This window comes from Homalodisca vitripennis, chromosome 6, assembly GCF_021130785.1.
Source record: "Homalodisca vitripennis isolate AUS2020 chromosome 6, UT_GWSS_2.1, whole genome shotgun sequence".
Classification (NCBI taxonomy): Eukaryota; Metazoa; Arthropoda; class Insecta; order Hemiptera; family Cicadellidae; genus Homalodisca; species Homalodisca vitripennis.
This window is the reverse complement of record NC_060212.1, coordinates 118,650,873-118,664,394: the sequence shown is the minus strand read 5'-3', so window position 1 is coordinate 118,664,394 and position 13,522 is coordinate 118,650,873. Positions and strand designations below refer to the sequence as shown.

General features: G+C 30.6%; 1 protein-coding gene and 1 pseudogene across 3 annotated transcripts in view; both read right to left on the bottom strand.

Moving 5' to 3' along the window:
- Positions 1-9,366: 9,366 nt before the first annotated feature.
- On the bottom strand, positions 9,367-9,673 carry LOC124364819 (annotated as a pseudogene).
- Positions 9,674-9,687: 14 nt separating this feature from the next.
- The window catches only part of LOC124364817 (multiple epidermal growth factor-like domains protein 8), a 111,618-nt gene continuing 107,783 nt past the window's right edge, over positions 9,688-13,522 (bottom strand). For all 3 annotated transcript variants that reach the window (XM_046820593.1, XM_046820592.1, XM_046820594.1), the window contains 3 exons: positions 12,078-12,238; positions 10,664-10,913; positions 9,688-9,840 (listed from right to left, as the gene is read on the bottom strand). In XM_046820593.1, coding sequence (XP_046676549.1) covers positions 9,688-9,840; positions 10,664-10,913; positions 12,078-12,238 — 564 coding nt within the window. The remainder of the gene's footprint in view (positions 9,841-10,663; positions 10,914-12,077; positions 12,239-13,522) is intronic.

Sequence of the window (13,522 nt, the reverse complement as noted above, 5' to 3'; positions counted from 1 at the left end):
AATGAGACAAGTATGTAGACTTCACAGTTTTGCACAAATTAAATTATTTCAACATGTTTTTTCAATGTTTCTTTTTGTATTCCGAGGGATAGCTAAAAATTAATTGAACTAAAACGTTAAGCAATCGAGTGCCAGACGGGGTACACAATAGTCTGAGATATTTATTTAAGTGCGGGATCAAATTTAATGAACCACCAAGACAGGCAAACAATATAAAATGGAATAGGGAAATGCATACCAATGTGTACCCCATCGGGCGCATGACACGTTTTATGTACCCGATGGGATAAAATCTGTTAAAATTTTTAAATTATAAAATTACACAAACAAATTGTGTTTTTAAATTTTGTTATGTGTTGGTAAAGAATATTAGTATTTTATCTTAATACATCTATATGGAACTTTTTTATTGTTCCCTATGTAAGTAGGAACAAGTAAACTTACCAAGTTTCAAAAATGTAAGTATGTGTAATTCTAAGTATGATCTTTTTTATATATTAGTACAAAATATAAAAAAGTTGCACTCGCATAAAATTTGTCCCTCATATTTGGCAAACAGCTGTAACAAATCCAATCAATTCTTTGTTTGAAGTTTTGTTTTTGACGATGGAAGGAATGTGAAGGAAACAGGAATTTTCCGGACATTGGCAATTGTTCAGTTATACAAAAATACTGGTTTCCTTCAAAATCCAATCAAGATATTATGTATGTATATTTGATTTATTATGTATAAAATGAGACTAAATACAATGCCATATTTCAAAATTAGTAACAGAATAATAAACATTTAAAAACCAATATTTTTGGAAATATCCGTGGGCCAATCTCATGGACTCTTAGCACTCAAAGGGTTAATATTATCAGGAACAAATTTAAAAACACATTATGACAACATATGAAGAGAGTGTCAAAAATATCACACATTAATTTTTGATGTGTTTTTGTTTTTGGCATTGTTTCTTGAGTTGGTTTAAACAAATTAATGCAATTCATATTGCTCTTGATACAAAGTTTGAAATCAACATTTTTATCTTCAATCGAGTAATAGTTGTTATTTGTATTCAATTCCTAATTTCAGATACTAAACCACTTCATACCGATGTCTATTTCTATCAAATGTACGCTCACTGTACTTGCTTATTGCTGTTACACATTGAGTATAGTCTATTTACTGATGGAAAATAGTATTCCTCTTGGAATAAAGAATGAAACAATATCAGATTTTACAATCTCATCAGTCAGTATTGTCACGTGCTTTCAATTTATTATAAATGTGTCACCGTTTGAGTGGCAGGATAACAGTGGCAGTGCCAGTCTGGTATCTGGCAGAGTGCTCGTGTCTGTTCTTGACGAAGTGTCTGAGTGTTTGGCAGTGTATAGCAGTACTTGGACAGTGTGTACACACAATCCCTAATACACAGTTAATAATTTCAAATCAATAGATAAGGTAATAAACACATACGGATTACACTACATTGCAGATTTAGCTCAGGATCAGTCATTTTCAAAAATACTACCAGTATTGGAGCATTTTACATAAACACCTGTAGAGACAGCGAGATTCGTGCACAACATTTTAACATTATTTTATTTACAGTCCCAACATTGAATCTGATTATAAAAGTACAATATACAAAGTATAACTAGGAATAAGTACAGTTTATTCTTTAAGTACAAGATCCATGGATTCAGTCCATAAAACAATTCTCATCACACAATTAAATAGGAGTTTACATAGTGAAAATAAAGTATTTAAATGCATACATCTATATAAAAATTAGTCTCATCTATCTTACACAAACAATATCTCACAGAATATTATAAACAATAAAAACACTGTTACTATGTAGTTTATTTAAAAACAAATACAAAATACTTTGATTATAAAATTATAAACGCAATGTAATTATTGAGTAAAAGTTAATTTTTATAGCCAAAAAGACAAATTATCTATAAAATGTAATAATAGTTGAGAATGGCTCAAGATATTTTAAAATATTTCAGAGTAAAACAATTAATCAATTCAATAAATGTATGCTGAATTTATTTTTACAAATTAAATTAAGAATAAACTTTAAAAGATACTGTTTTGTTTAACACATACTAACACATTATCATAACCTTTAATATGACACTGATAAAAAACAATTGTTAATAAAATACACAAATAATAAAAATTGTGCAAACAACATAGTGAGCTTGAGTAAAACACTTTTGTTCAATACAACTTGGCTACAATAAAATTAGAGCGGACGACCTCACTCTTGGAAGACAATTAATTAGAAGAATGTATTGTAACAACACAGTTACACTAGCTAAATGGAATAGGTACGATTTGAATAAAAAGGTTCAAAAAATAAAACATACCAAACAGTTGTAACAACCCAGCACTATTCAGTACAAATGCATTTAATTTGATTATTCATTCGAACCTTTCTTACAAGGAAAAACCTTAGTGTTATAATAATAAACTAAAAAAATAAGTTAATGAACAAATTAAAACAGCATCAATAACGGTTAAATATAGAATATTTAGTGAAATAATAAATAAAGATTTGAATATTGCTGTGGTAAAGGTATTGAAGATTGTTGTGAACATTTTAAGTCTTTTAAAAAGAGTATTTTAATGTGTAATTGTTAAGGTTATACAACTGTATATATAATGCTTGATTTTGAGGTGGAATTCACTGGAAAGGCATTGTGGTACCTTTAGCTCTCTGAAAGCACTTTTTGTTTGCACAGGAAACTTTTTCTGTAACTCAAAATTGTTTTGAGACAACATATTTTCCGGGGAAGCCCATTATTATGGAAGGAATTTCAGATCCTACAAACACTTGGAGGTTACAATTTCACCACCTCTAATTTTATAAATCAAGCACTGTAAGTACATATATGCAGTGCTTTTTTCTAACAACATATTAATATTGGATTTTGATTAGAGTATAATATCTTACATCATTCATATATCTCCACTGCTACTATTCTAGCATGTCTGGCAGATGGCCATAAAAATGAAGTAAACTCCAGCTATACTTTAATAGAAGGTAGAAATGAAAGTAACCTTTTTATAGTGATTGAAATGTCATAATGAGCACATAATACTAAGTGCTCGCTCCTGAGGGAAAAAGAACTTCAAAATAAGAGTGCATGAAGAAAGCACACACGATTTTCCATCATCAATTTTGTTAAAATTTCACTTTTTACTGATTAAAATGAAGTGAATAACTAAAAAAAGTATTTTAATACGAAATTTCTCTTGTTGTAACCAGACTAAAATACAGTTAATTATTCCATGAATAAGAAAAATAATTTTATTCAATGTACTTCAAAGAAAGTTGTATACATTAGCAAATGAAATCACATTATTAAATTTAAAACAATTACATAATCGTTTAACACGTACACGATGATGGCTTATTTCCAGATTTTTTCTTGTCATCGCTTTTTTCAATAATAATGGCTAAAAACCGTAATCGTTATCTTTTCGTTAAATGTTTACATATAATGAGAATATAGTATGTAGACTTCGCAATTTCACACAAAACAAATTATTTCAATACGATTTTTCAATGTTTCTTTGCGTATCCTGAGGGTTACTTAAAAATTAATTCACCTTAAAAATTAAACACAATCGTGTGCCCAACGGAGTACACAACAGTCTGAGATATTTATTTAACTGTGGGATCAAATTTAATGAACCACCAAGACAGGCAAACAATAACAACGAAATAAGAAAATGCATAGCAATGTGTACTCTGCGCGACATGCTTTTTGAAAGTCCGGTGTCTATGCGCCGTCATGAACGTGTTAGATTTAAATCTTGAAAAATAACAAAATAAAGTTTATACGTAAATATATCTTTATATACTTTAATATTGATAAATTAGTATAAGTTATAAACAACAGAAGATATTTTTAATATCTTACGATTTACTATTTTTCGTCCCATCCCACAACCTACTCAAACAGAGACCTGTCATGTCCGCCCTCTACCAGCATATGTTTAACCTGATACAGAAGATTAGTGCTATAATAACGTTTTCTGCTACTCACTTAGATTTAAAATATCTGAAATTTGGTTTTTAATCTTTTCATATTCTTTTTAGTGTATACAATGTTAATAATAAGTGTAATGCTACAAAGTAAACGGTTCATAATGTTTTGATAACAGTATATATTTAATTCTAGCTGCCTGAATTGAACACAATGGATTATTTACTTTAAACAAATATTACTGCTTCAAAGATACAACAGACGTAGAGTTTTATAAGGAGAATTGAAGACAGTGAAAACACTTAAAAGATATAATAGATACATTGGAAATTTTGGATTAAAATTACAAAAATTATTTAAAACTCTAGTGAAAACTAGGATACTATTCATATAAAGCACAAATGAAGTGGTAAATTATAATGTATAAAATTATGTATTTTTATTTCAGTGAGGTTCGCAAAAAAATTCACAAAAAATATTATTATAATATTACAACATTATATAAATATTTGCAATATTTACAAAATAATCTACAGATGAATAGCTTCAATTTAGTCATATCTCACAATTTACAATAACATATTCTTATATACAAAAATGGTACACCTTGTTCTCATGAAATAAGCTATTTATTTTCTGCTGACAGCATGAATCACGTTTTATTGGCTTAAAAATGTATGATTATTGTTTATCTCATTATATTATTTTTAAACCTTACAAATATTTGTAATGTAAAGTTTCAAAAACACTATTCTCTATTAGTACTAAAGGTAAATAGTAAATATTGTGTATTGGCACCCAACGTGACTAACATTTTGGAAAATTTTGTACCAAATACTTAATCAAGGAGTATGCAAATTTAAGGAATCTCAAATAAGAATAGGAAGATATAAGTAAAAATGAAATTAAATTTAGATTATGTTAGACTTTTTGTACTTCTTATCTATATTTTCCCTCTGTCCCTATCTAGTATGTAACAATAATCTAACCCACCCAATCACTCTTTGTTATTTACTACCGTGATTACTCTTATTTCCTCTCTTTATTATTCTTCCTTTATAATTATTAAAAAAAAAGTAAAAATTCATTATTGGATAAGGTTTTTAGATTGCCAAACAAGATAAATGATTTAAAAAAATGTAATGCTATATTCCAGAAACACAAAAAACGACTATTAAAAAATGGATTTTGAGTGTGTTCCTGGATTTAGTACATAGATACGTATTGGAAGCATTTAAATATTCTTTTGGTTAATAAACAACAAAATTTCTACTAAATTAATACATACCTTATTTCTGAACCACATCTGTGTTACGTAAATTGGATCTGGTTTAATCAAAATTACAGTACTAACTGTTTGAGAACGTAGGAGAACAACACGTAGGGTTATGACACAATTTTCCGGGTAAGGGCTTAAAGATGGCTTTCAAACTATCACAAGAGGGAGGAAAGAGCGCAAACTAGTCACTGAATGTTGTGATATCACTTTGATATCAATATTAGAGTTTACAAAGACGATATGATGAACTAACATGTATCACAGTAGACTTCTGATCCTGCATCAGGTTTTGATTACATGTTGTATGATCTGGAAACGAGACAAAACTTTTACTGTTATTTCGTTAAAGATCATAATCCGTCCATTTTATTATTTTGATTTATAAACAGGAATCAGAAAGGAACGTTAAGACTACAATAACGCAAGCATACGATATTGCCAATAAACGCAAGCCATATTGCATAATGTAAGGAGAATTGTCCCAACCCCTTAGTGACTTTATACAATTTGTTAACAAAATTACTAATTAAACAATGTAAAAAAAGTATAGAAAATGAGAAAAAACACTGTAATTAATGTTAATTATTCTGGCTAGTATACAATTCAAATACGTCTTTTGTGACTCCGTGGTTCTATTTACAAGTAGGCTTTTGAAAACTTGATTAAATTAGAAACAAATTATTTTGTTCACTATTTACAATAATTTACATGCTATGTACAAGCTTCAACTACTATGTATCCGCATTAGTCACTTTTTCGGTATGCAACACTTTAAATAGGTTCTGGATAAGTCTAAACTGCAGTGAAACCAATGACAGCGTGTGCACTGTCATCTCCCATAACAAATACCAGAACATCATCTTCATTTTCAATGCCAGCAAAAAAAAAGAAAAAGTTTTTTATAAATGATTATAAGTTTTTTGACAGTATGAAATAACACAATTTGCAGCCCAGCAAAAAAGGATTAATGCAACAAACAGAAATTTTCAATATAATAAATTCCAAATACTTATACATATCGGTAACCAGTTACAATAATTCAAAACTAACTTATTTGAACATGTAAAATATCTTTCCAGAGTAGTTTGAGCTATCTTATAATATAATTTGGCATAGGTTACTAATTAAATTTATATTTCTAATTATAGTGTATTTTCAGTTAGTCTACATTCTTTAATTTGGCCATGTGTATGGTTCTGAGGTAGGAGTCTACTGTACAACAAATCTTTGGCCCATTATTACGTAAATATTGGTTTGTCTTATCACATGGTTTTGTCTGTAGAGTGGCTAATCACTTTTGTACTTTTTCTATACAGATTTGTGTGTAAAGATCACAATTTAACTGATGTGACTCAGTACTGCCATGTTGAAATCTTTAAATAATTTACTTTGCATGGTACTTGAATCGTCTTTTTGGTCCATGTAACAAATAAGATTACTCTATAGTCATCTTCAGACAAGATGAAACATGTTACATGTTTATTATTAACCCTAGAACTGGCGGTCATTTCATCCTGTAGTGTCGGGCTGTTTTGGAGCTTCGCGCAAGGTTTTTTTAAAAAAATTATTAAAAATATAAAATAAAAGCAATATAAATAAGAGTATATATTTTTGTGTTCAGAATTAAACGTAGAATTGCACTATATTGTAAAATTAACCATCAAAAATTTTCTAATAAACACTTTTTTTAATCAAATATAAAATTTACGAAAAATATTTCTTAAATTTGGGGGGGACCATACCTAGCAAATGAAGTTATAGTGAGAAATATTTATAAGTGAGATAGCCATTCTGTGTCAAATTTTATCTAGTTTCAGAAAAACATAAACATTATACACATTTATGAAAGCATCATAAAGCTATAGAACAAAAAGCAGCGATGCGTATAAATTCTGAAAATCGGGTGTACACGTAAGACTTTGGTAAAACAAGTTTTGCTAATACATTTATCTATGAATACATGTTATTTTGCATATTTTATTACTTAGAATAAAATAGAATATACAGTAGTAATGAAATAATTACCATAAATTATTTTTTGAAAAGTAAAAAAGTTAAATTTTGCCATTATTCAAAAATTTTGCGAAAAATTTTCATTCAGCAAAATATAAAATAGTTTCTAAAGCTTGTACTATATCAAAATTTATAAATTTATGGTTTATAAGTAATAGGAAATATTATGTAGTTAGAAAACTATAAATATAACTAAAGATATTGAAAAAAATATAGAATAACCCAAACAGTTATTATATATAACCAAAGAAATTACAGGCAATATATATATTATTGTGAAAACTATCTATTTACCAAAAATAAATAGTTACTTCAGAGCTAAAAGAGTGCTATAAATAACGTTTAGTAAGTGAAAACAATAACAAACTATGTGAAATGAATTTTAGCCAAGTCATTTTGCCATAGCCTACACAAAGCCGGTAATTTCTCAAACATATTTCAGTAAATAGAAATTGATTTATTTTAAAATATATATGTTTACACTACTACGACATCAAACAACACACTACACATTAAATACGACACTAAAACACGCGTAAAACTATTAAAACTTACAAATATCCACAGCTCGGCACGAAAGTGATACAGAACGGCAGCGGCAATATGGCGGTCACAACAAACGGCGTCGCGTTTTCTTTTACGTTCAAAATAACAAGCTTGCTACGTCATAACCATAATACAAAGAGGAATAAAACTCATCTGTTCCTTAGCATTTTTCTTCCCGAATCCAATGGTGCATGAATTATATCGATACGTTACCGGAGTATATTATAAAAAGTAATTATACGAGGGAATGTTTGATCGACAAAATTTTGCCGGTTAACACCACAAAAGCGGCATTTACCGACATAATTATGTCGATTAACAGTTCTAGGGTTAAAATAATAATTTGTTAATTACATAAATATTTTAACCTATAAACTATTAAAAATACTGATAAAACAATAAAAACATTTAAAATGTGTGTCGTTTAGAAAACATGTCCTTGACAACTGGCACATGTTAAAATATTAATCAAAGTTTTTATTATTTTATCATTTATTTGTAATAACTTACTGGTGGCAAAGTTGTAAGTATAGTTGATTATAATAAATTTCAACGTGAGACAAATCTTAACTTCATCTTGTTGTGAAACTACAGAAACATGTCATATTACTTGGACCAAAAAGACAATCTTTAGATGAATCCATTATATTTATTGGATTTAGTTTTCAAAACAATACATAATGAATAAATTTACTCTGTTGCATTTCTAAACTTATGTTTTAAAATTTTAAATGTTCGCCACAAAAAGAGATCAAATGGCAGGACTGCAAAACTTGTGGCAATTGACTTTCTGTTTTATTTCAAAAGGACATTGCTATTCTTCCTTCATAAATATTGAGATAATGAAAAAGACATGAACAATACGATATGTTTGTTTGAGTTGATATATTAGAACATGTTTTAGTACAATTCTGAAACATAGAATTTCAGTATTATTAAGAATGTATCTGCTACTCATTAATGTTATTGTTTGTGTATCGATGAGCAAACTGGAAGCTATTCATCACTTAAAACCTTATATTACATACAACCTTCTTAAAATGTATATTAGAGCACCATTTATACAAAATATAGAGAACAACTAGAGTACAGAGTACAAACCACCGTCATATAAAAGATACTAATTTTGTCGACAGACAACCGATAACAAACAATAACCTATCTCAGCTACTGTCGAGTGAAAGCACAATAACGGACAGGAGCCTCGGCCCACAGTACATCAATTACATTGAAAATTGGACGTTTAAGTGTTCTACGACTAGATTCTATATCTCTACACAAGTATTGTACTTCCATCAACTCTTTAAACTTCTTTAAAATATTAATAACGTAATATTTTCTTTCACATCTCGTCCGATTTCTTAGAATATACATCCAGGTAATTGCAACGGAATAGCTTGAGTATTTAACAGTTCAAATTGATAAAAACGAAAATAATTTGTTTGAGGATAAAAACTGTTAGTGTTGCAATTCACAAGCAACACCCTTGCACAACCGATTGAATTGTTAAACCTAACGACCTCTACCTGTGACTACTAAGAGTGACTACTCCTGCGTCGTAGGAACGCTCTGTTGTTGGTCGGATAGACTCGGGCGAGCAGAATGAGAGTCGATGCCATCGCCATTCGGACAGGCACGTTGTTACCAGGCAGGCAGTCGCACTAAGACTGTAGCCACTGCTGCCACACCGTCGTCTGTCGGCTCGATGGCTACGGGACGGATGTCACCTGATGCTCGACCCCGGCCACGTCGCATTCGATAAGGTGAGTTACGTGACGGGTCCAACAGCACTGTGACCGAAGCAAACGGTCGTTTGGGCCATATGTAACATCTCAACAACATGACGACGACGCGCCCTACGTACGTCTGCCGCCTGCTTGGCCTTCCACGCCACAACACACGCCGCCAGGAACAGGAAGAAGCAAGAGAAGAACACGGAGAAGAAAACAAAGAGATCTATGTGAAGCTGGTCTTGGCGGAAAAAAATTTGTTCCGTACGCCTGGTTCACCTGTAAAAAAGTATACCCAATCAAAAGTTACAAGTTTAACAATAAAAAATACAACTAACTGCTTCTTACTCTAAAAATTGTAATAAAAAATAATTATCTCAATCAACTTTTACATTATTTATATTTTATATTTTATACGATAAGTCTTTTCTTGTAGTTTACTTTTTCAGTAAAATTATTTGGAAAGTTCAGAAATTGTAAAGAGACAGTTCTTACAAACTTTTATATTGCCTTTGTTCATAGGTCATCACTGACAAGAGAAAGTCTAATGTTCCTTTCTTCATCGTAAAAGTTTGTTCTTCCATTAAAATAAAAATGGCACTCATTGATTGACTACATCTCCACTCATAAATCACATATAACTCATGAAGAATCTTGGACTCTTTTTTCGAGGTTATAACTGGATAACGCACAAAAGTACGATATTCCTACTTCCACATTTAGAAGCATACTGAACCACTGTACACACCAATGTCAACATGGCAGAGCTACACCCACTATTTCTCGTGCATTGAACAAACGGTATTTACTTTCCTTGTAGCTAAACTAGATTACTCTGAAGTCAGAAACAAATACTTTATTAATAATTAAAACACTTAACAAAAATTACATTAATGAAATTTGTTTTACCAATAGAACAGTAAAATCAAAGTTAAATTTTCAAGTTTCCATAAGAATCTGTATTTTATCCAGAGCTGTTTACCTACAAAAGGCATGTGCTATATTATAAAGATCAAGTAAATTTTATTTTACACAGGTTTATAAGATATAAACAAAAATATTCATTATAAAGTGTTGTGAACGTTTAATGAGTCTTACTGACCGCAGTGACCGCGATGTAGAACCGCGTGGATCCCAGTTCGTGCACCTTCTCTGGCAGAGTAAGGACAAGTCGGTTGGTGGTGAGGTTGCGCACAAACAGCAGAGTGTTGCGCTGTCCCAGTGTAATGAAGGTGGTAAGTCCCTTGGCCTGGCGCTCCATCACGTTGAACACCTGACCCGAATGCCACACATTGGACGAACCATTCTCGTTCTCCAGCTGTACACTCTCATCACTAGGATGCCAGATGTATCTACACGCACACACACACAAATAGATTCTGTCACAGCCGACAATCCTTTCAACATTATACCGCTACATCTGTCAAATAATTAGAAAAGAGACAAATCAGCCTAGTACACAGGGTGAGTGGCTCTTGGTGTGACAAAATTTTTTGGGTTATAATGCAGTGTAAATGTGATACAATGGCAGTTATAAAAAAGTCTAACTCCAAAAATTAGGTCTGAAATGAATTATTTTCAGTTCCATCCATACAATTTTACACCTGTTCAAGGTCTGAAAGCAACTGATTATGCTCCTAGAGTACAAATCTGTCGTTGGTTGCTAAACAGAGACATAGAGCAGCATCATTTTTTTTTTAAATCCGTTTATTATACTGTCGTATGACTACTCAGTGTTAACTTTTAACCTACACTGATTTTTTTAAATGGCAAAACACCTAAATAGTTGGTCATATGGCCGATGGTCATATGGCATACCATTTTAAAGCCTATTAATTGGCAAAGTTTTTAATATCACTTGACACATTTTTGTGTACAGGGTGAGGTAAAAAGATGGAGTTCAATGATATTTCAGTTTTTCTGAAACTTAGCAACTTTGCCATTTGAATCGACCTGAAGCTTAATTTTCTTTTCTTACCGTTTCAACCGATAACTTTTTCAAATTTAAAGGAGAATCTAAAAATGATGTAGTTTGCTCACATATGTCTATACGTTGCTGAAAAATATCAGATTTCCGTACAAAAACACAGGTTTTTTAGAAAAACTGAAAATAATTAATTTCAGATATAATTTTTGGAGTTACACTTTTTTATAACCGCAATTGTATCACATTTACATTGCATTATAACCCAAAAAATGTTGTCACACCAAGAGCCACTCACCCTGTATATAACACACGACTGGTTTTCTTGGTAAGTATCAGTATCAGTATTATCAGTATCAGAAAGCATTGTCAGCTATTATTAAAAAGTAATTTAAAGAGATATCTAGAAAGAAATGTTTGATGGAAAAAACAAGACCAATTTATTGTATACAAATTTTAATATTGTTAGTTTTAAGGACGCTGTTACTATTCTCTATGAATATGTAAATAAAGAATATTGTCTATTGTCTAAACAAAAGTACAAAACGATGATATGCTTCAGGGCATAAATTTGTATAAATCTGTTGCAAACCTTGTATCCATGTTGATTGTGTGAGCTCCAGTTGACATGTTGACATCCACCACAAACGTGTCATCCCTAGGACTCACGAACAAGTCAAGCCCGCCCTGGGTAACGTCCACAGTCAGGCGGATATCCACATTCATGAAGCGTGGTTGCACCATGAAAAACACCTGTAAGATCCAACAAAGAACCAAAATGTCAGGTTGCATATTTTAAACCGTAGTGTACTTGTGCTATTTAATTTTTTCTAAAACTCAGAAACAGCAATTTCTAACTAACTTGTATTAAACTTGGCATGAAAATAGCACTTGTGCAAGTGTTCGCTAAATTTAATCGTCAGCCAAATTAGATAACCAGTTTTAAGATGACTATATTACTGTGCAAAATTTTGATCTTTTGTAAGAGCCGTAGCACAAATATAAACATTATCAACATTTTAGATAGTTAAAAAAAGTATTTTTAAATATTTATTATGGTTTAAGATGATGATCATTCTGTTTTGGAAAGGAAAAGTTATAACTATTATCTAAGTTTTCTGGTTCACACTATGTCTAAACTCAATTAAATATTTTAATAATGTGATTATGATTACATTTCTACTTGGCATGAACCAGAAAACTTGGATTTTAGTTATGATATCAACTATATTAGTCTGAGAACTAAGGAATAGTAAAGTTTTAGCTATTAATAAAAGCACTGTAGAGCAAAAGCGAAAATATTTTTTTTTAACTTATAACAACTTTAAAACGATTTCGAGATGGGGTTTTAAGGAAATTTGAGAAGTAAGAATGAGAAGGTACAGAGTAACTGCTGTAGCGTCTTATTGATTCACACAAAAATTGGTATGGTAATAGTGCTTATTCATGTGTAACATAATTCACTAACCAGACTTATGTTACAAATAAATATGTTTAAGATGAGTTTTATGCATTTGCAAATGTATTTAGTCCACTAAACAATAATGACCAAAAGCAACACTTTTTAAGAACTTACATAATTTTAAACAATTAAATGTTTCGTTATCTTGCAAAATTAGGAGTGTACAGATTTACAGAATAACATAACAAGAATTATACGTGACATTTGACATGACTACTACCACAATGTTTAACTGATTACAACCAAACTAGCATGACTGAATATATTTACTATGACATGAGTAAGTTTGTATGCCTTATCTATTCGATAAAGTTTCAGATTGGGCCTCATTACATTAAATTCTTCAATTGTAAGTAAATGACATATATTCCGGCAGCCCATTTTATAATATACAATATAAAAAAGGGTAAAGGATTTGATTTGTGATTCCTAAAATGTAGCCATTTCCCGTAATCCTGCAAATCCCATAAAAATAGCATAGTATTTCTGGCTTACTTCTTGTAATATAGACTGGTCTCCAAAGGGTTAAATAAGTTTTAATGAGAGTGATACAATCAAAAAGCTGTTTTGAAATT